The sequence below is a fragment of the Pangasianodon hypophthalmus genome, chromosome 27 (assembly GCF_027358585.1).
Source record: "Pangasianodon hypophthalmus isolate fPanHyp1 chromosome 27, fPanHyp1.pri, whole genome shotgun sequence".
NCBI lineage: Eukaryota > Metazoa > Chordata > Actinopteri > Siluriformes > Pangasiidae > Pangasianodon > Pangasianodon hypophthalmus.
Genome location: NC_069736.1, coordinates 13,224,130 through 13,249,008, shown reverse-complemented (window position 1 = coordinate 13,249,008; position 24,879 = coordinate 13,224,130). Strand labels below are relative to the sequence as shown.

At 37.1% G+C, this 24,879-nt stretch overlaps 1 protein-coding gene across 4 annotated transcripts in view; it reads left to right on the top strand.

The window, feature by feature from the left end:
* The window catches only part of dab2ipb (DAB2 interacting protein b), a 157,866-nt gene that overhangs the window by 60,762 nt on the left and 72,225 nt on the right, over window positions 1-24,879 (top strand). For 3 of the 4 annotated variants that reach the window (XM_053230534.1, XM_026922047.3, XM_026922048.3), the window contains one exon: window positions 21,203-21,312. In XM_053230534.1, coding sequence (XP_053086509.1) covers window positions 21,203-21,312 — 110 coding nt within the window. Of the gene's footprint in view, window positions 1-3,952; window positions 4,951-21,202; window positions 21,313-24,879 lie in introns of those variants that run through there. The other variant, XM_026922046.3, reaches the window with a different exon arrangement.

The following is a 24,879-nucleotide window of genomic DNA, read 5'->3' as shown; positions in this document are numbered from 1 at the left end:
CAGGCCATATTCGTAAGTTAAGCTAGCTGGAAGAAAGCTTTTTCTTTAAGACTTGCCAGAGAACTGAACGTATTTCATCTTATTTATCCAAATATAATGACCAGTTTTGCTTTAAAACAAGATCTATGAAGTCATTGTAGTCACTTCATACCTAACTAGAAACTGAAATGTTAGTAATTGGAAAAACATCATCATTTTTTCACTTAAACTTGAACATTTTAAGGCAAACACTCCTATGCTACATAGATCCATGATACCTAGCTAATTCAGGATATAGGATGATTAGCTAGTTCTTTTATCATACAGTTTTAATAAGTAAAGGCTTAGCAAGTAATAAACATTTTATTTCAAAGATACATTCGAAATCCTCGCAATGCAACGATTGTAATGGATCTTGCTTGTTTCTTTGTTTTTCTGGCCCAGAAATTAGCTCCGCCCCTTAACCCACAAGGCTTATATAGGTCTGGGGTCAGTTTCAGAGAAAGGTTAATGTTGTCAGTTCATTTTTTTGTGGTGGTCTGGGAAAAACCTTCGCATGGAAAGAGTTTGGCATATATTTATATATTTCTTATACTATATAGTCTAAAAACTGATAGCATTTTAAAAAGTGAAAAAGGAGAAAACTGCTTGTAAAGATTCTCATTGCATTCCACTGAAAAACACTTTTCGACTAATGGTCTAAAACCAGCCACTATGTATTGATTCATTTGCATTTAATTGATAGTGAAATGACTTACGATGATAAGTAATCGCTTTGATCATTAGAATCACATCCACATCAGTCTCTCTTGTCTCAATGTCAATTACGGTATTTGATGAACCAGTGCCTCGTCGTCGATCACTGTTCGCTGATTAATTCAGGAGTTTTTGTTCTGCTGGCTAAACTTCCGATTTCTTATTAGCATTCAAACGTTACAACTTTGTCCGTAATCTTTGCAGTAATAATTTCACAGCTGGTATTGAGACTGTTTACAAACTGAATTGATTAGACATATGTATGTATGTTTTGGTATGGCATGTAACCATGACCACCGCTGTCAGTATTGCTGGTATTGCCATGGCAACGCTACTCATCAATAATAACGCAATTTTACTTTTCACAGCTAGCAAAAAAAAAGCAATATCGTGTTTATCGTGTTCTAGCACTAATGGTACTTTTCATGTAAGAAGTCCATTCCTTATTTTCTCCTGATCTTATGGTTGCGTTATCCAGCGCGAGTATGAGGGAGCATCATTTCCTTGGTGTGAGTTTGCATTCAGAGCCAGCTAGCTAGGTTCGCTGTGTAACCTTTGAGTTTAGATATGAGCCCATAATTTGACTTATTTTTCAATGTGGCAATGCTACACTTGCAATGTGGCAGTAGCACCACCCATGCATGTACAGTAACTAATCACCGACTTGATATAAGCATGATATTCACTGTGTGAAGAAAGCACGCTTAGCTAGCAAGCTAGAAATTCAAACACTTTTACGCAGACTGACTGTTTTTGCAGCCGTGTTTCTTAATCCTTCTTAACATGATCTTGCCAAGTTTACAAAGTTAATAAAACATTTCTGCATTGGTTTGGAGATATATATATATCATTTTTCAATTGGCTGCTTGCCAGAAATCTCTCACAGGCACCATCCGAGGGGTTTTCCCAGACCTCCACCACAAAAACACGCTCTTATCCAGCTACTTCCTGTATGGTGTGTTTCCATGGCATGCTGTCTTTATCTATGTGTTGCATATCAGCTGAAGTAAGAATAGTCAAGGCAAATTTTCTTCCGAAAACTTCTAATATATATTGTTTTACGCACACACACACACATACACACATACACTTATCCACAAAAGCTGTTACGATGAGGTCAGTCCCCAGAGTGTCTGAGTGCAGGGAAAGTCTTGAGAACAGGAAACGAGCACGCCCCCTGAATGTGACCCCAAACAAGAGTGGACCCCAAGAGCTTCAGCTATGAACAGTGCGACTGTGTGTGAGTGTGTGTATGTGTGTGTGTGTGTGTGTGTGTATGGGTCCTCAGGGAGAGATAAGGGCTATCAAACAAAGAGTCACACAACTAAGCAGAGAAACCAAATACTCAGGTAGAATTATGCATTTGACTGGTTTATGGCCTGTGTGTGTGTGTGTGTCTAAGGGGCGAGTGTGTGTTTAACTAAAGAACACTTTGTAATGTTAACCAGATCATGGATTCCATACTGTCTGCATTGAACTTTCTCAAAACTTCTTAGATAACTCTCCATACACACAGCAACAGGTGTGGAGGTGTGTGTTCTTTTGTGTCCATAGCATTGGAGACATTAAAGCTTCGTCCTTTTGTCCTTTTGACTTTATTTATAGTCTGTCTACACTCTTTGGCTTCCTGTCTAATCTATTTCTTCTTTTTAAGTTCTGTAAATCAGTACACTGTATATTTGTAGATGAGTGTGTGTTTGTTTGTGTGTGTGTGTGTGTGTGTGTGTGTGTATGCTCACATTTATGTGTCTTTGTGTCCATCTGCTCAGCAGTACTCCAGCTGCTTGACCCACACCCACAAATAGTTTCTGATTGGCTAAGGACTGCTAGACATGGAGAAGCTTGTCAGGGCCCCTTATGAGCGCGCGCACACACACACACACACACACACACACAAACCCTGGTCTGGAATCTGTCCACACAGAAGCAGGAATGTTCCACTGAGATTGAGCCCATTACAAAGAACTGATCATTTATTTATTAATTTATTTCATCAGTTCTAAACACCTAATACTAATTTGTCGATTCGTATTATATTTCTCAATCTGTCTTTGCTAATATACGGATATAAAAAAGTTTGTGCTTTTTTTTATAGAAGTAAGAGTGACAATGACTGTATTAATAGAACGATTAACAAATAACAGAGTGTGTTATGAGCATATACGTCTTACCATGATATGTAAGGGGTGAAACACTCAGGGGTGTGCTGCTATAGGAAAATAATCACCTACGAGGTGGTGTGATGAGGCCCAAGACAAAGCAGAGTTACTGACACCACCCTGAAGTTGATTATTTTCCTATCACAGCACGTCATACAATGATTTACTCTCCTAATACCCCATCAATTTCGAATAATTTCAATCTATTAATGAACGACACGTCATCGTTTTAATTCATTTATAGTTACGTTTAATGTCGTGGAATGTTCATGAAATAAGTTAGTTCCTTATGTTATAGCAGTTATAACCACTCTGTCTTTTTTCTTGTATTGTATTTATATATATTTATATATATTCTTGTATTTCATTCTGTACAGTTCACCATGAAAGATATGTGTGAGGGAGATTAATGATTTTATTGTATTTCATGCAGATGTAGCTGTAAGTAAAGCTAACTCCACCTCCTCAACGTTTGAAAAATGTTTTCACTCAGTTCATATTATCTTCAGCAATCATTTTTTCCCCCTTTTTTTTGTCATTTTGTCTACCTCTGTTCCTCGATTGAGCCCTTTCTTGCTTGGCTGAGATACATACTGTTTGTTGCGTACTGTATATGTGCTGATCATTAACAACAACCTAAATATGTATCATTCTAAAGCTGTCTATAATATATACAGTATGCTCTGACTTGCTTTGACTGTTTTTTGTCTTTACGTTGAGCTTATTATTGTAAACAAGAAATGAAACAACAAAAAAGGGATAAAATATAAATTCTAAATACAGTAAATACACTGAAATACAACAATGCATTGAAATAAAACAAGAAACCACAAAAATGTAGCAATATTACTTCCAAATGGATATAAACTTTAAAAAAAGAAACAGACAATTAATTAATTTCATTAAAAGTGTACTTAAATATACTATAAAACTAGAATTGCTAAAAGTATACAAATAGAAATGATCAAAATTCTACTTAAACCAAACTTTATGTAGAATTTACAAATTATACATTAAAAAAACCTACTGTACAATTGATTTAAATGTGACGAATTAAAGGAAAACCCCTGCGCTTATCTGTTATGCTGTTATGGAATTTTGCTAGCATGGTTTGGGTTCACTTGTCCTCTCAGATGAATGGGTGACTGCAAATCATTAACTCATCACCTTTATCCTATAATGAAAGATTTCTACCCTGATGGGAGTGGTGTCTTTCAGGATGACTCCGCCCCCTCTGCCCCACCCCCATTGACAGGGCATGAAGGATCACTGAATGGGTTGATGAAGAGGAAAACAGTGTAAATGTATATGCTGTGGCTTTTATGGTTATCAGATCTCCACCCTGGTGAACACTTATGGGTGATTTTGGACTACCATCATCATCATCATCATCATCATCAAAACACTGACTGAGGGAATTTCTTTTGGAAGAATGGTGTCCGTCACTCCAGTAATGAGAGCTCCAGAGAATCTGAAGACTCATTGAAGCTGTTCTAGGAGCCAAGCCATGTGCTGGTTTTTAACTTTAATTTCCCAGCCATTTCTTGAATCTTTATTAATAACAATCCTGGTCGCTTCATTTCCACTCTTGAGTTGAACTCCTTCCTTCTCCACCCTCTGGAAATCCACTCCAGGTTTTCCCACGAGCCCAAAACTTTGTCTTGTTCTATCTATGCACTCCATGGCTCTATCCCCACCTCCAGAGCTCACCCAGATTACAAACAGTGTGGAGGGAGAGTGTGACTGGAGGGACTTGAACAACTTTTGCTCCTCCAGTTGAACTTCTTTTCTATGGACCTGATCACTGTGAGCTTTTAGACACGGGTTTAACTCATCAGCAGTAAGTGAGGAAGGCTTCAGTGTGTGCTTGTGCTTGGACTCAAGGAGTTGATGTGTCCTTGTGTATGAGTGTGTGTGTGAGTGTGTGAGGGGAGAATGTCAGGAATAACTAGGAAAGGTTCTGGGAGACCTGGCTACTACTACAGACTGCTGGGTCGAACCCGACTCCAGAGGCAACGCAGTCGCTCCAGGAGCAGGACCAGACCTGCAAATAAGGGTAAAGGTGCTTCTGATGCTTTCGTAATGTTCTCTGACAATCTTTTTACAATTTGCAACATATATTACACTATATTACTAATGTTTCTGACTCATGTCTACTTGATTCTACTAGACGTAACTGTAGCAGAGCAAGCTTACCAGAGCTTTTGGTTAGGGTTAGGGTTAGGGTTACTCATGCACACTCCTAACCCTAATCCTAACCCTACCCCTTTCTTACCACTAGTATACATGTGCAACATTAATTCAACCAACAGACAAATTCATAAGACTTGTGAACATTTATTAGCAGATCAAGTTAGTTGTTGTAGCTGGTTGTTATTACAACTTAGATTCATATGGAAACTATTGTAACAAACATCAACACAGTGACACCAAACAGTGCAACATTTCTACAACATTGCCACAACATTCCAACAGCCGGTGACCTTTTTTTTTTTTTTTTTTTTTTAAACTGGTATTCTCAGGTTACTCTAGTGTACACTCTGTTGCTCTTTTGTTCAGAGAAATGCTTTGTAGTTGCTACAAGCTTGTTTTGTGGCATTAGTGTGGCATTTATAACATCTGCGCTGGTTGTAAAGTCACTTTATTGCGTCTTCGTTCTGAGGGTGTGCGATATTTAATTTGGAAGTGGATGGTTTCAGGTCAACATTCAAACAAATTCATCAGGACCAAAAAAAAAAAAAAAAAAAAAAAAAAAACAACCACACATGCTTGTAATAGTGACAGCGCTTTAAAGTTTCTTTAAAGTTTCTGTCTCACATTCATACTGAAGCAGACAGTCTATACAACCAGTCAAGCAGGAAATGCATAAATCAAATAAATAATAATGTGATTACTGTACACTAGGTAAGGAATAAAACATGACTGGACATTGGCTGTTGTGGTGTGTTTTATTCCTCTTATACCACAGCAATTTTCCAACACTAACATTTACAAAATAAAAGCTTATAGTAGCATTTAATGCTGTCGCAAAACTATATTAAATTCTGTCGTCATACATAATAACAGCTATAAACTGTCCCTCCTTCACCAGCCTTTCTTTTTTTCTCTCTTTAAGTTAATAAGACAAAACAAACAAACAAACAAACAAAAACACAGCTTGTTATGCTACAGACAAAGTGCAACATACAAAGCCCTCCATCTTGAAGAGTTGGAAAACTTACAGCTTTATGTCTGTTAAGTTCTGACACTGGAGACTCCTTCCAAATATGATAAATATTTTTTAGTTATAGTTTTCTCCTCACAGATACCGTCAACAATCGCACACATTTTTTCCAAACAGTTTATGTGGAGAATCCATCAAACGACCCCCTGCGAATGAGTTGTTGCTATAGAAACGGTAACGTATTACAGCAAGTGCGTTCATATAAATAAGCCTGTGATTTGTCTTGCAGCTAAAACTACTGCTAATAGAATTGTGATTTCGACAACGCTGTGGTGTAACAAAATTTAAGGCTTGATCATCTCCTGGAGACTTGTACGGACACAGACATGGCCTGCGAGCTTTTCTGTTAAACCTTTACCCAAAGGACGACCATTTAAGTGTTATTTAAAACACCGTTTAGCCTCAAGATGCATGTCTTATCTAGGACCATCAACTATTATTATTCTATTATTATTCTCGTCATAGTTATTATTTAATTACAGTTGCAAGCCTAGTTGGCTTGTCACTTGAGACACGGGTTTAGGAGATCCATTATAGAGATGTACCTAGACACAATTTTAGAAAAAAATAGAAAATTAAAAATAATATACTTTTAAACACAGTGTAAATGGAACTGAAAGCTCTGGATGTACATACTGTGTTTGCCTCATGGACCTAATATTGGAATATAATTATAACTGGATTATAATCATAATTCTAATCATTTTTATCCTTTAAAAGGATTGCAAAAAAAAAAGACATAGGAGACTGGACAAATTTCTGAAAATCTGGAAAATATCTTGAGCATGTGTAATAATTTATCAGTTAGGTAAAATGATAATAAAAAGTCATATGTAGTGGCAGAAATTACTGCCTTAGCAAATTTACTACGATTTATCCTGAGTGTGTGTGTGTGTGTGTGTGTGGGCATGGAGTAAAAGTTTGAGCTTTTATTTAATAAACTAAACTATTTTTAGTAAAATGTTTCTTTTTGGTTACTGAAGTCAATGATCAGGTTGCGTTTAGGTGTAGCTCAGGATTAATAATTAAATCAATGGAAGGTTCTCACAAATTATAGTATGCATAAATGTGTGCACGTGTGGGTGACATTTTAAAGGTGCAATAGTTGATTTTTTTATTCCTTATTTGTACAAATAACCTGGAAGATATGTAGAAAATGATATCAAAGCAATGCATTAAGCCATGGATTTAGCAAAAGTTTATAAAGGCGCTGAGAAAACCCATTTGGAAAAGTGATGTTTGGTCCGGAACACTTGTTTGTGTTTGGATGTACCTCCTGTCAGTCATTTTATAGACATTCTACAGGGCACCTAAGATGCTGGGGGTGGAGCTTCGTGGACAAAAAAAAATCATTCAAATGTTGAAAACACCTAAATGTTAGAGACCCAATCTTAAAAAGAGGAAAAAAACAAAAAAACTAATTTTACCTATTGCACCTTTAAATTCCTGTGAGTTGAATTCTAAAAGTTACAGAAGCCAGATACCTCGACAATCCTGCTCTTTACTTCTTTAACATACCAATTAATCATTTGTACTGTTTTCCGTATAGTCACTAGATAATAAGAGAGAGATAATGAACTACGTTAAATGCTGTATTCAGTAAGACACAATGGGATGAAAGCCTGTACTCTCTGAGACACCAACTTGCCCTGAGCTTGTGTGTGTTAGAGATTGATGTTAGTTTTGGCCCGGTGCCATTGAGGCATCTGATAGGAATGCCTGCTGATAAAGAGAGAAAAAGAAAAGCTTCAGAAAACTTTTCCAGCAGGCACTTTGCAATTACGGATGAACCAAATAGCATGTGTGTCTGATTGTACCTGCATGTGTATCATCTCAATCGCTTTTGTCATCTCCCCCACTAAACATTGGACGAGTTATGGAAATATCGCTCTCTTTTGGACTCACATGATTTAGAGCTTCGTTACCTTAGCTGTTTGTTCGTGTCAACCAAAGAAAAACACGGTCCAGTAAGACTCTTATCGCGCCCTACAGAGTTAGTCGTCATAATGGATTTGATTATGTAAATCTAAAAAGAACTGATTGAGCTCAATGGAAATGAAACACGTATCAGTTGGAAAAGTCTATAGCAATGGATGCTTTCATTTCATGGTGAAGTATACCTAAATTAGCCTTGGGTGTAACTTTTTTTATTTTAACCAGAGTTTAAACACCACACCAGCTTCCCACAATCATGAAAGATGGAAGTGTTGGACATACTTCCTTCTCTGGAAGCAGTTAGAATGAAAAAAGAATGTTTAACCAAGGGGTTCAAACTCCAGACTGATTAAATTAGCTATTGTAATGACAGCTACAGATGGTACAAAGCCTCGCTTTATATTCCCAAGTCACAATTTCATGATTGTTTTTCTTTTTTATAAGGAAGGAAACATGACGTGGCATGCTATTATAGGAAAACAATCAACAACAGGGTAGTGTGATGCAGTCCAATGTGAAGCGCTTGTTTTTTTTTTTTTCCTTTCAAATTTATTACTGAATGACACATAATACTTTTTACCCATTTATAGTTACATTTAATGTTGTGGAACGTCCATGAAAGAAGTTAGTTCATGTTATGTTACAGTAGCTATAAACTGTCATTCCATCCCCAGCTTCTTGATGATTATAACACAAAAAAACATAGCTTGACGTGTTACCAAGAACCTAGAACACTTTCTCCATCCTAAAGACGATTTACACGTCGGAAAACTTAAGTTACAGCTCTGATACCAAGCGATGACACTGGAGACTCCTTCAAAAATGTTAAAGAAACCTCTCCAAGCTTCCTCATATCAACATGTTTTCAGATGTGTTTATTTTTAGCTTTAGATCGTGAGGAGCTTCCGCCATACAAGTCTGTGTGTAAGTTATTAGACATATTAATATATTAAAACGAATACCTTGCAGCCGAAACTATTGTCTGAGCTCCTGTTATAGAAAATTAATCAACACCTTCTGACCAAAAAGATCTGAGAATTCAAGCAAGCTGTGGTATATGATGTACTGCATATCATAGATTGAGTGATAAATATTTTTTAGAAAGCTTATAAGATTTTTAAGAGACTACACTTATGGCATCCTCACTGTAGGTTGTGTCTATGGGAAAAGCCTACCTATGTTGTGGTCTATGGTAGCAAGTCTTTATTTTCAGACATCAGTGAAAATCGTATCGGGCGAAAAATAGTAATATTATTATCAAAAATTTAATGTATTAAATGCCACAGGTGACTTTTCTCAGATGGTCACACATTCCATGAGTGTTGTTGATGTTGATGTTTTTCTCAGGGTTCTTTGCTCCCTGATTGGAGGACAAATGCGCTCACGATTGTTGTGAATAACAGAAAACAACAGCTGCTATCCTGTGTGAAGTGTTCTGCTTCATTCTCAGTTTGCTGGAACACATGCAAGAATATATCAGAAGAAACAGAAACGTAATGATCCGAGTCTGAATTTCCCTAACAGACGTCGATTCTGTAAAGGTCACGCACTTTAAGACTGCTGATGTGTTTTCTCGGCGTTGCTTGTTCACTGATAAGTCCTGTAAATAGAGTGTCATAGTCTGTGTCGGGAAAAAAGGAAGTTTCACAGAACTGGATATGGGAAGTGTCTGGCGTGAGCTGGCGATGTTCCTGGCTGTTACACTTTGCCCATAAAACTCTGGAAACTGCGACAGACGGCAGCTCAAAGTCCTGTGATATGACTGTGGGTCACATGAGAAGCAGTGGCAGTTCTACTCCGTGTGTGTTTGGCACAGATAGCGAGAAAATTCCAGGGGCATCTGACAAGCTGGGAGTCAGTAAACATGGTGTAATCTAACATTATGACAGCAAGGAATTCTGGGCCATCTGAGAAAGTCAAAACAAGGGAACGAGAAAGGACGCATGTGGAGGAGAAAGAGAAGAGGAAAGAATGAGGAAATGAGGAAAACAGATGGGGGAAATAGACAGAATGGCAAATAGATAACAGAAATGAACTAAGCTGTTTGGGAGAAATGAGTGATCTCAGCAAGTTTGAACTCAAATACATGAATGCGGCACAGTTAAATAAATTAACTAGAGCCTGGTGATGGGGACACAAACTTTTGAGCTAACTAATAAAGAAAACTGCGGACTGCCAAGATTGCTGTAACATTTAGTTCAAAATGTAATGGGTTTATATAAAACGAAACGCAACTGAAATAAAAGAGTTGCAAAGGGGGGTGCAAACTTTTGCACTGTAGAAGCAAGAGCAATATTAAGAAACCTTTATTTGTAAACCTTCAAGTGAAGAACTACACCCATTATTTCCTCTTAACCCTAACTATTTATAACTTTTCCAAAGTGGTGACTCATATGAATGTGAATTCGTGCAGTTATCCAATCAGCCAATCACGTCGCAGCAGTGCAATGCATAAAATCATATACATGATACAAGTCAAGAGCTTCAGTTAATGTTCACATCAAACGTCAGAATGCAGAAAAAATGTGATCTTAGGGACGTTGACCGTGGTATGTTTGTTGATGCCAGATGGGATGGGTTGAGTATTTCAGAAACTGCAGATCTCCTGGGATTTTCACACACAACAGTGTGCATAGAATGGTGCAGAAAACAAAAAACATCCAGTGAGCGGCAGTTCTGTGAACAGAAACGCCTTGTTGATGATGTTGATGGAGGTCAGAGGAGAACAGCCGGACTGGTTCGAGTGGACAAGGAAAGGCTAAGATAACTCAGATAACCACTCTTTACAGCCGTGGTGAGCAGAAAAGCATCTCAGGACATGCAGAACCTTGAGCTGTACAGCAGTATAAATCCATTGCGTTAACCTGAACATAGAAATGCACTATATATAAATCATGATATACGAAAAATAATTCATGGGGCGGTGTAACGGGGCTCGTCATGAAACACGTCTTATAGTATTTTATTCCTCTTCTATGACAGCAATCTGCCAAAGCTTACAATTTTTATTAATCAAAGAGCATGTCATACTTTTTATTCTTTTATAGTTATGATTAATGCTGCGTAATTTCCGCAAAAAGAAGTTAGTTCTGTAAAAGCCCTGTGTTCTGAAGACTTCGCTTGACTGTTACAAAGCACTGACACTGGAGACTCCTTCCAAAAATGTTGAAAAAAAGCTTAATAGAATTTACTGTAATGCCGAAATATTCCGAAGTCTTTAGTCAGAATATTTTTCAATTACTTCAGCCTTGAAAAAGACACCTGAAAGATCTCCACTCGATCTTCTCATTAGGAATAAACTGGCTTAAGGGTTTAAAATGATAACATCAGAACATCTTTTGCAGTTACGTTTAAAGCTTGTCTTTAACTAACATCGCCTACCCACTAAACTGAGTTTGTTTGTGTTCTTACACCTCCAAAGCAAATGAAAATGCTCCTCTAATAACAAAAAAAAGCCTCCATTTTGGATCCAGCTAGCACAGTGTGTTCAGAATTCTTCTAAAGAAGTCTTTAGTCGGAATATTTTTCAATTACCTCAGCCTTGAAAAACACGTGAATGATCTCCACTCAGATTCTCTTTTCATGTGCTGTCAAAGAAGATCAGCTTCTAACAGTTTGAACAAAATCACTACAATTAAAAACTTTCTCTCAATACAATAAAACCAACTTTATGATTCAAAGTTTAAAACTGAACAGCGCCTAGCGTAGTCTGCGTAACGGGAAACAACATCGCCAAATAACTTTTAGATTAGTTTCTTTGTTTTTATTACGTCACAAAAATTCTTCAAATTCACGGATTTCTTCATTCAGTTTATAAATAGTTAATTAACAGATCAAATCATTTACAATAACAAATCAGTAGGGATATCCAGGCATTACATTAAATGAATTAAATTTGGAAATTAAGTGTTTTTAGCAATATGGTAGCAGGGCGGAGCAATATGACAGTGTAATATCAAATATATAATATTGATAATATAATATTGATAAAATCATGATACGTTGCAATATGCTTTTCTGAGATATCATGGATATTGTGATATCTTTTGTATAAATTCCTTGCATAAATGTTATTATTTATTTATTTTTTTTTAAATAAACTTAATCATAAACTGAAGGGAAGCAGCTGATGTGGCACAACTTTTTTTTTTTTTTTAAACTTTTTTTTTCAATCTTTAAAATTGTAAAATGTTACAAAAAATTATTTTACAGATTTTATTTTTTTCTCCTTTTCAGTCATATTTTTTCTATAAATAAAAAATTTCATATAAATTTTTTAAATATAAAAAAATAAAAATACATTTATTTTCACAGATATCAAATCAAAACAAAGTATTGTCAATTTTATTTATTTATTTATTTATTTAAATTCAACACTACTATATTGCTGTCACCTATATCACGATACATACCGTATATCATAGAAATGACTTTGAGAATTGTAATATGGTATTTTCCGCATATCGTCCTCAAATTCATTAATTCATTAATTTGTATAATTTACATAACAATATAAGTGCAATAGATTGAAGTAAAATATATAAAAATTAAAATATAGAAAAAGAAACTTATTAAAAAGTATTCAATAAAGTGTTTAAATATCAAATCTTAAAAATGAAGAACGATTGAAATATGAATTCATTCAACTGTATCTTAAATTAAAAAAAAAAACACTTTTGAATTTTGAATTTATTTATTAGTTATTTGGCAGATGCTTTTTAATCCAAAGATACGTGACTGAGCTGAGCAGATGAAGTATATGAGCCTTGCAGTGCCGAGATGATGTATACCAACTTTCATGAGCCTTATAGTTTTACTCTTTAACATTTCTAAATGTGTTGTCATGGTTACAGATTTCAAATATGACGCAATGCTGAATTATTATCATTATTATTATTATTATTATTGCTTTCATGAGAAAAGTTATGTCGCATTATGTCGGTCTTGCGAAGTTAACAGATTACTTTACAATAGCAGTGTCACATTTACCGGATTTGTTTTTGTTTTCACTGATGTGAACTTGCACTGACTTCCTGTTGCCTCAGACAAAGACCCGAACATGAACCAGACATTAGCTTCAGTGAGAATCAACCCTCAGATCTGACTCACAACACACTCATGACACTAAGTACAAGTGCACATGCTGACACTTTAACATATTTACATTAACATTATTACAATTTTAACACCAATAAACCCTGAACGTCACCATTAATAAACCAACCAAGTAGCACTTGTATTAAATTGATAGTTTTTTAAAGTAATAAACCAAAATGAGCCAAGTAATGAACGCCTGCATTAAGCAGTGTTTATATCATCACCTGAAGCCCACGGTGACCAACATGAGCAACACCTTACTGAACATATTTTGGTGGTAAAATTCTGGTAAATTCAGAACTGAGGCTGAAGGAAATTTTAATATTTATACCTAGAGATCAGAGTTTCAACATTTAGGTACAGGTTGTAATTTAACATTTTAAAAAGTTTCATTTTATTTGGACTTATTTTTAGTTAAGAAGTATTTCATGACCAAATAAACAAACATCAATTGATACATGCTTTAACTTACGTTATTATGGTTACTTTATTAGCATTACTTACGTAAGGAAAAGCACATGAAACACCATGGAGTGGTGGTGTGATATGGCCCAACGCAAATAATCCACCCCATAGTGTGTTATTTTCATCCAACTGCATGTATGAAAGTATTCTATGTTTACCACAGCAGTGTGCTAGTAATTACAATTTTTAATTCGTTAATGAACGACATATTGCGCTTAACACTTTATAGATACGTTTGTTATGGAAAATCCATGAGATGAATTAGTTCCTGTTATCACTTAGGTTATAAAGAGTTTTTCCCATGCGAGCATCTTCGTAACGCGACAAAAAACTCAGCTTGTTATTTATCGAGAACGCAGAAAGCGTAAACCTTCCAATGCTGAGAAACTTTACAAAGCACCGTGACTGTTACAAGGTGCTGACACTGGAGACTCCTTCCATAAATGTTACATAAACTCCCCTAACAAAAAAACGAAACAAAACAAAACAAAAAAACCCTCAGAAAACATCAATGATATGTTTTTCTTTGTTAAACATGTTTTTTTTATAAAGGTTTAATTTTTGTCTTCAGCTGTTTCTATAGAAACAAAAACATATTAGACCAAGAACGCATTAATAGGTTATATTAAATTAAGCCACACCTTCTGACCAATCAGATTTGAGAATTCAACCAATCTGTGGTATAAGGTTTATTAATGCTGATGTTTATGGTTTGTTCATGTTACCTAATGCAGTAAATAATGTTAGTTAAATGCTCCATGACTCTCCGTTGGTCATTACAGTAACAAAATTCTGTGATACTTCATGACTGAGACATTCATCTACAGATTGTAAAATTGTACTGTTAAACTGTTAAAATTCGTACACATTTTCACACCTCCAAACAAATCCTTGCAAAAACAAAACAATAGAGATTGAATTAGTTAGAGAAATGGCTTTGGTATAGTTGAGGCCAAGGAACATCTTAAACCGGAAAGCCGGGAAACACTACGACATTCCTGCCCATAGTACAGGAAGTGTGCTTTCTGGCTGTGTGTGTGTGTGTGTGTGTGTGTGTGTGTTTGTTTGTGTGTGTGTGTATGTGTGTGTGTTTGGAATATGAGGCACTTTGAAAATTGAACATTGTTCTCATTAGGATGTAAGATCCGGGAAAATATCTTTGCTTTCTGCTGCATATATTGATATTCATTGTACACTGTGTGTGTGTGTGTGTGTGTGTGTGTGTGTGTGTGAGAGAGAGAGAGAGAGAGAGAGAGAGAATGTAAGTATGCATGGTGTACATCTGTCTCGAAATGACAAACGAAGAACGTGGAAGCAATTTTTGAAAACCTGGTTCACATTAGCTACAGGTCCAGTTTTTAAATGCCGCGTTTTAGACCAGTGTGTGTGTGTGTGTGTGTGTGTGTGTGTGTGTACGAGTGTGAAAACAGATACTATCCCAGATCAGTTTTGCTTTTCTGCTTCTCTCCCAGCCCTGCCATAGCAACCTCTGAAATTAATACTTATGTTAAACTGCATGTCTCATAGGACACACTGTGTCCTGTCTTTAACACATGGCATGAAGACATGGTAACTATTAATTTAATAAAACATGTCCGTGACGTTAATTAGGAATTGGAGTGGAGTCTTAAAATGACCGTTTATGTTGGAATCACAGGTGTGAGTGGTTAGTGTAGCTGTAGGGTTTCTTGCATGATGGTAGTGTGTGCCTTAAGGATGGAGTTGAAGTTTCTGGTTTGTGTGTCTGTGTGTGGGTGAAAGAGAGAGAGAGAGAGAGAGAGAGAGAGAGAGGGGGGGGGGCATTTCTGAACATTTTGGGGCCCTACGCATCTTATTTTATTGTATAAGAATGAACTGATTTAATACTTGATTATCTCTGAATGAGCGAATAACAGTATAATAAAAAGTTAGCCTAACACTCATTACTCTAAATACTAGCTAGCTACTTGACATTTTCTGTTTCATTTACATCAAGAAGCAGAAGCAATCGAATTACTTAGCATTCATTTCTTACTGTTTCTCCTCTTACGCCCCAGTTAGATAGGAACTCTTCAACGTCGCTGCTTCTTCGTGATCTTCTGACATTAGTTACATCATTTTATGTAAACTGCAGACTGTCTTCTTTTCACACCACAAGGAGGTGCCCTGTGACAGCCTGATACATAAACTTTTTCATCAGATAATTGCAAAGTGTGCTTTTTTGCATATCTACAGTATATTAGAAATCATGGTGCCCCCTGGTGGTCCGGGAGCCCTATACCTCTTATGCAGTGGCCCTGAGGGCGAGAAAGAGAAACAGAGAGAGAGAGAGAGAGAGAGAGACTTAAAGAAACCTTCCAGCATAAAACTAAAATTTCATATATTTTCTGTCATGGTACGTAGTATTCTGTTGCATGGTATTGCATCACTTAGTGTCAGGTTTTGACCAAATTCATGATTTTGAATCGGTTTCCTGCTTTCACACATCGATGTAGTGAAACTACAATACCCAGCATGCAATATGCAAAGATGTCACTAATCCCTACGGTGATCAACCAATCCAGATCAACCAATCAATCAAGTTCTAACCAATGAGTGAGAAATGCTACAAAAAAACAAAAACAAAAAAACAGAGCGAGCAAGGCAGAATTTGTTTTCTAAAATGTCTTCATATGAGAAAACTGGATTGGCTGAAATATCTGAATACGACACACTTTCCAACAGAAGCAAAACAATCATTGGCTGAGAAAGCTAGCTGTTTGTTTACAAGTGGCATGTCTAGTCTTTTTACAGTGGCATCCATCCATCCATTTTCTGTACCACTTACCCTACACAGGGTTGCAGGGGAACCTGGAGCCTATCCCAGAGAACTCAGGGTACAAGTCAGGGGACACCCTGGACGGGGTGCCAACCCATCGCAGGGCACAATTGCACACACACTCACCCACTATGGACAATGTGGAAATGCCAATCAGCCTACAAAGCAAGTCTTTGGACTGTGGGAGGAAACCGGAGTACCCGGAGGAAACCCCTGAAGTACGGGTAGAAACTCACACAGGGCAGAGGCAGGATTCAATCCCTCCAACCCGGGTGGTGTGAGGCACCACTAAGCCACCGTTCCCACCCCGGAGGCATCCAGTAACACGCATTCCCACTCAAATGTGCTAGACAACAAAATAAATAAGGAATATTTGAACTTCACAAGTCTGTCAGACTTCATAAATATGTAGCTCAGGATGCCTTTTAGATCTAAGTTCATGAGAGTAGCTACTTGAATAAGAAAATCATTTATTTGAAATCTACAGTTTCATGATTGACAGGTTTATTGATGTCCTGCATTGCAGACAGACACGCCCCTCAAGTGGCACGGGAACGAAGGGAGATATTCACGCCATGTGCAGTGGACCATGATGTCCCATCATGTTTACACTTTTACTCAAGTAGAAATATCAATACTTTCACACAAGTCCACCACTATTGCCACTCATTAGTGTTTGTCATAAATCAAAGCATTTGTGTTGAAAAGCTGTTATATACACATACGTTTTTCTCTTAACTGATGATGCATGTTTTACGTGCGATGCTACACGTAAATTGCTGCTTTCACAAAGTTCTGCAGACGTGGTGTTTTTTATATCAGCACAAAAAGCACTATGATCAGTACTTTTTCTGTTAAAAAAAAAAGTGTAAAAGCACCCTAAGACGTCATTGTGAAACTAGCCTTACACTCATGCACACACACACGCACACACACAACATACTTTTTAAAACTCTTTCAAATTGTAGTCATTTTTATTTCGAATTCTAGGTGTTATTAGTCAGTATATCTAGACAGTCTTCATCTTGACAGTGATATGGACGTTGGTGACTGGCATGCAGGAGATATATTGCGCACGCCAAAGTTTTGACAAATTAAGTCGCAAATGTCAGTAGCCTGTAGTCAGAAGTCAGTATCTTGGAGCGTTACTGGCTTATTGTAGATCTTGAGGATTGGGTAAAGCTCTAGTTTGTGTGTGTGTGTGTGTGTGTGTGAGAGAGAGAGAGAGAGAGAGAGAGAGAGAGACAGGTGGCATTGTTTCCTCAAGCAAGATTGCTCTGAATTCCCCCTGAGATCTAGTTGCCATGGGAACAGCACAGCTCAGAAATTGGACTTTCTGACCAACCGGATCTTAGCTGTCAATCAAAATGTCACCAGTGACAATGGAGGTCTAATAGAAACATGTGTTCGGGACTCGCAAGGGCAAAGAGCATCTCGTTGTGTGTGTGTGTGTGTGTGTGAAGAATATAAGGGATAAACATGAGTCATTAACAGTTCATTTACTGTTGCTGTTAATCACATTTGATCTCATAAGGGAGTGAGTATACCAAATATTGGCACACACACACACATACTGAAGTGTACACATGTGAACACACACAGTATTATTCTGTCAGTTTTTTTTAGTGCATCTACTGAATCTAAATAATGCTAACCTCAATGCTCAAAAGGTTCTATGACTCAAGTAGCATTTGTCTGAAAGTATAGCATCATTTGGTGAAAGGAAAGAAACTGGCCTTAGCAGGATCTAAATGCAGTTCTGTTTGACCTCAGAAATTGCACAAACATAAAATTTGGAACACACCCTATGAGACAAAAGGCCATACACGATTCTTCTGCCATCATGACATAACATTTTTTTTAACTGATTTTGACAATGTTGTCTTATTTGCCCTGTGCCGGGCAAGGCACGCTATCCTCCCTACTCCCTGCAATGGCTAAGGGCGTATGTTTGGACAGTAATTGTGCACTTTATTATGCCGAATCCAGCAATCATAATAGGCCATTGTGTGGGAACTAGGATAATCAGTATTCAACAATGATAAGACATGTGTGCGTCAGAACCAGGAGCAGAACTCAGAGGACAGGGCGCGGACTTAAGGGGACTGATGTATGATCAAATTTCACGATGAACCACAGACACTAGTTTGGGGCTAAACACGGAACAGGTGCACACATTAGGGGAACAAACCAATGAGATGGAGACAGGACCAAAGGCAAAACAAATAAAAAGCACGAGCGAACAAGTATTGGGAAATACACGAGGTGCTGGGAGGCGGACCTCGTCACAACCACAAAATGTCCCAAAACACTACACTAGTTAGTGAACTGTTAGCGTGTGGTTTGAGTAAGTCAGAGTAGCGTAACGATAAAAGCTACCGTATGGTGTGTTTGGACTAAATCATTTTTGAACGTACGATGCTTTTTTTTGTCATCCACGTGACACCAAGAATTCACTGCATTTTTTGAGCTAACAGTTACAGCCACAAGAGATTTTCTCCCATCCCACCCATGCAGAATATGCGAAACGTTAAATCTTTATTGAAATTACTCTATAACGCGCAACTGCTATGCTCAAAACACGCGCAACCAAAGTGGAACTGAACGACTGGCGACAGAAAAAGAGGTCATTCATCTTGATGAGGTTGGCAATTTAGCTGCGACTTTCATCTTCAGGTTGAAAAAGTAATTATGGTTTTGCCAGCTTCATAAATGTAATTAATGTTCCTAAATTAATGTTGGGGTTTTAAATGAAATTTAATCTACACACACATTGTTGTATGGTGAAAACTTATTGGCAAACTGTCATGCTTGTCAACCTGTCTGAGTTGCAACCAAGTGTAAAAACTGTAATAAAATAAAGACTTTTTATGTCTATTGTCATAGACACACACACACACACACACACACACACACACACACACACACAGTTACATGGCTTTCATGTGGTGTGCCACTGTTTACAGTGATTTAAGGTCAATTGCTCTTATCAGTATTCCCCAGACACATATGTAAGTGAACTCTCTCTCTCTCTCTCTCTCTCTCTCTCTCTCTTTCTCTCACACACACACACATTCTCTCCATGTCTCTTCTCTCTCTTTCTTTCTCCCCGTCTCTCATTCTGTTTGTGTCTCTCTCCTTCTCCCCCATGTCCCCTTTCCTCTCATTCTCTCTGTCATTCTCACTATGTCTCTCATTCTCTCAATATCTCTCATTATTTTTATTCTCTTCATCTCTTCCTGTGTCTCTCTACCTCTTTCATTCTCTCTCTCTCTCTCTCTCTCTCTCACACACACACACACACACATTCTCTCCATGTCTCTTCTCTCTCTTTCTTTCTCCCCGTCTCTCATTCTGTTTGTGTCTCTTTCATTCTCACCATGTCTTTCTCTTTCTCTCTCACCATCTCTCTCGTTCTCTCTCATTCTGTCCATGTCTCTCGTTCTCTCTCTCATTCTCCCTATGTCTCTCTCTCCCTCTCTCTCATTCTCGCAATATCTCTCTCATTATTTTTATTCTCTTCATCTCTTCCTGTGTCTCTCCCTCTTTCATTCTCTCTCTCTCTCTCTCCCTCCCCATATCTCTCTTCTTCTGGTTATCTCTCTCGTTCTCTCTCATTCTGTCCATGTCTCTCGTTCTCTCTCTCATTCTCCCTATGTCTCTCTCTCCCTCTCTCTCATTCTCGCAATATCTCTCTCATTATTTTTATTCTCTTCATCTCTTCCTGTGTCTCTCTCCCTCTTTCATTCTCTCTCTCTCTCTCTCCCTCCCCATATCTCTCTTCTTCTGGTTATTTTCACCATGACTCTCTCTTTCTCTCTCATTCTCTCAATGTCTCTCTTCCTCTCTCTCTCCTTCTATTCTCACCATTTCTCTCTCATTCGCTGCATTTCTCCCTCTCTCTCTCTCTCATTCTCATCATTTCTCTCTCCTCCTCCTTCATTCCGTTCATGTCTCCCTCTTTCTCTCTCACCGTCTCTCACTTTCTCTCTCATCCTATCCATGTCTCTCAGCCTTGCTCTCTCTGCCAATCTGCATCTTGCTTTCTCTCTCCCTTTCTCACACACTCTGTCCCTTTATCTTGGTCTCTTTCTCTCTGATTGTTTCTCTCCAAAGATGTTCTGATTTCTCTCTCTCTCTAAACCATGTCTCTCTCTCTCTCTCTCTCTCTCACACACACACACACACACAAAATCTATACTCCTGTCACCTCTCTCTCTATCTCTGTACCACATGCACTGAATAAAAGTAAGGGTTGTTTCCTCTCACAAAGCAAGCATCAAATCTTGTTATTATGATGACTATAAATTTCTCATCTGGGGTTTCTGATGAGGGACAGTTTGTAGTTTGCTAGGCTAATGCTAATGACATCCACGTAGCATTTTGTGAGGCTAATAACCTGTGATATGATGAGTTCTACAGATTCGTACACTGCTTATACATTGTTGTGGAACGTTATGAGGGTTGTGGTGCTTTAAAACTCACATTCCACACACACAAAAAGACGACATGCTCAGATCTGCCTCTCTGTGAAGATAGAATGAAAAGCTGTATGAAAAGCCTTAGACTTTTTGTACCATTGTGTGGTGTGTTTGGGCTTGTTTATGTGACGCAACATGGTCTGAATAGTCTGTATTTGTTTTTTGGTTTTTTTTTTCTCTCTTTTTTTTTATGTTCTCGCCGTGTCCTGCATTTAAACTCTGTTGTGGCTTTTTGAAGTTTGTGTCCTGTAGGTATCTGTAGGTGTTTATCATGTGCTAACAGTCACTCTGTATCCTTTCCCTGTTTCAGATTCTCCTCCAGAGAGAACAGGACGGAGGCGGAGCATGCCCGGCTCCGCCCCTGATAAAACCCCGGCCACAATGGAACCCACAGCTGCTGCCACGCCCTTTAGAGTTACAGTAAGTTGTGTGTAGTATTAGATCAGACAAAGACGTCTTTGCTGTATCAGAAGGCTGGTCAATTCTGAGAGAGTATTTAATACGCATAAATATTATAAAAACATTTTTGGAGGATATTTTAATAAGAGAGAAATAAAGTCGTCAAATGAAAGTCAGTCGGAATAATTACAATTTGAATATCGAAGATTTAAATCAAAACAGCTACACTAACAGTATAAATGAATCAGCATGGTATATTTATATGAAACGTTCAATTTGTTCATTCGTTTGTTTGTTTGTTTTCAAAACCATTATCTGTATATATACCAAAATACGTACGTGTTTTAAGCGAAGCTGTGTGTGTGTGTGTGAGCGTAACAGTTCTCCCAATTACCCTTCAAAGATTTTTTTTTTTTTTTACAGAAAACTAATCTCCTCATTCAAGTTTTACTTGCAACTTGTGGTGTTGCTGTTTTAATGAAAACATGTCTCCGTCCTCATAAACACTTTACACGCAAACGTTAACATTTCCGCAGTTGTCCAAACCGACTTCATTCCTCTCAAGATGGAAAGTTGCGCTCTAACAAACAGCTTGCTTCTTGTTTATAGATACAGCTGCGTAACTGATAACACATGATTCCTACACTAAATTAAATGTTCAACATCCTGGTATTTAAGCAGTTACGCTACATATTTTTTCCCCTGAGATGTATAAACATGGTGAGATTAAAGTGAACAGATGTCTGAAGTTGGAGTGGATGAGGGAAACCTAATCAGAAGTTTAGGCACTGATGATGCTTTGGTACTTAGATACTTAGCAATTAACACGTATACCACAGCACTCTTGAATTCTCAAATCTGATTGGTCAGAGAGTGTTGATTACTTTTCAATAACAGCATGACTCTGATGGTAATGATTTCATTCAAATCGAATACATTATCGTTTCATTTTTCATTTCATTCGAAGACATTATCGTTTCTATAGTAACAGCTAAATCATAGGGAGTTGTAATAATAAATGGAAAAATATGCTGTTATAGCAAAGAAAAACATAGAATTGTTGATGTTTACTGTGAGAAGAAGTTTGTATAACATTTATGGGCGGAGTCTCCACTGTTATGCTTTGTAACATTCAGTAAGTTTTCCTCTACAGGAAAGTCTTCAGAGCTTTAGAGTAACATGAAGCTGCATTCTTTTTGAATTATTAGAAAAAAAGAGAGGCTAGCAAGGAACTAACTTGTTAGTTTGGATGTTTCACTATATTAAATGTAACTATAAACTGACAAAAAGTCTGACTTGTTATAACCATCTAAACTGTTGAATATCTAACAAACAAAGCACAATTACAGCCGTTAATCAAGGAGAAATAAAAAAAACAGAGGAGGTACATGAGTAATCTTTTAACGCTTTGCTCCTCCTGCACATCGTAACATCATAATATCCATTCAGGGTGTTCCTGGGATAGACTCCCGATCCACTGCACCCCTGACCATGATAAAGCGCTTACCGAAGATGAACAATTAAATGAATTCATCTTAATTTAGTCTCGGTTTAGCATTAGTGTCGGAACAATGTCTAGACAATCTTTGGCTATTAAAAAAAGGGCTTGATCCTAATTATTATTCTTATGTTTTCGTTTTTCTATTGCAGCTACTAAATCAAATATAGAGAACACTTATTCTAGCTAAAGATAGAAGTAATTACATTTATAGATCTGGGTTAATTTTTCCTGCTGGTCCTGGTGTGAGAAACAGCATGACTGTTTTCTCAGTTGATACGGCTGCCCAGTGTGTTGGGATCATTTTTCTTTGTGTGTGTGTGTTTTCAGAATAATGTGTGTCCACCTACGATTAATCTATTCATTATTCTAATAAATGACGCCTCTATTTAAAGTATGTCTGCTAATTCCATGTCAATGTCTTTTATTGATCACGTGTACAGTATGTCAGGGACATTTGTACACTGAGACTCAGGTAGAAGTGCAACAAATATCATCCAGTATATAAACCAGTAACTATGAATTTTACAATACAATAAATTATGAGATATGGAGGAGTAAGTAGAGGTAAGTTCTTACAGTGCTGTCATAGTGCAAAGACCATAGTATCAGCACAGTTTTCTAAACAGTGAGGCTTAAATCACAAGCAAAATTTTGTCAGACGATTCGACTGAATGTGTATTAAGTGAATTAATATCGGCATAGTTTGCATGACAAGATAATAAAACATTACAAAATGTGCATTTGTGCATCCTGAAGTGAAGCAGGGTCACTGTTACCACCCTGAAGTTGATTATTTTCCTACAACAGCACTTCCCAAAGTGTCTCAAAGTTTAGTCATCTTTTACCACAGCAAGTTTAAAAAATATTATTAAAAATAAATTTCAAATTTACATCCTGAATGTATATATTTCTGTAAAGCTCTATAAAAAGCACTATACAAATAAAATTGAAGTGAATTGAATTTGCCAATGATTACAATTTTTTTTTTAATTGAACCCTTTTATCCATTTACAGTTACATTTAATGTCATGGATCATCTGTAAAACAAGCTAGTTCCTGTTATTACTTACATAATAACACCACAAAGAAACCACAAAACCCTCTGTTCTACAGGATAGCTGAAAAAATTAAAGTCACAGATTTATCTTAGACTGTTACAAAGTGCTGACACTGGAGACTCCTTCCAAAAAAATCTCCTCACAGGAAACTTCACCAAATTTTTCATCCATGTATTAGTATGAATGCATTAATCTAAACCTGTAAACTACTGTCCAAGCTGCTGTTAAAGAATACTTCCATCTGAAATGTAGATAGATAGATAGATAGATAGATAGATAGATAGATAGATAGATAGCTCTACAGTTAAGCAAGATTCCTAAATAGCTTAATAACTCTTTTATGAATGCAGTGACAAACATTACAAACATTAATACACTAAATGAGCATATTTCATAGTACCAGCTTTATGTAAATGATTTAATAAAGCAGTTAATATTTAAAATTAAAATTTGAAATATTTTAAAATTATATAGACCAAATCAGGATATGTCTATAGTTTTGGCGCCACTTATAGGTGGAAGTCAAGGATTTGTTAAATCATTGAGTTGTGTTGAAAGTTAAACTAGTAAGACAACACCAGTAACACCTGAGGAAATGTTGTTTACTCACCACTGATTGTTTCAAACGTACTTTTTTTTTTTTTTTTTTAGTAAAGATGAGATGCAGTGATCTTCTTTTTAATCCAGTCACCATAGCTTGCTCTGTAAAGGTCATTTTGTCACAGTGCTCAAAACCCGGCACACAGACATGATTATACATGGAAGTGCAGAAAAGCTAATTAGATTCCAACTTTCAAAAGCTTGAGGCTTGTGGCCAAAAAAAGTGTACAAAAGGTATCAGATGCTCTGTGGCCTGTGGGCGGAGTGTCTGAGATTGAGACTAGTATCTAATTAGCTTCCTTTTTACTCCATATAAGATCAGACAGCTATGATATCCACCTTAGCTAACTATCTTGAAGTGAAATCGAGTGGTCTGATTGAATTGTCTACAGATGATGCATAATGGATTATATTAGGATTTGGATTTTA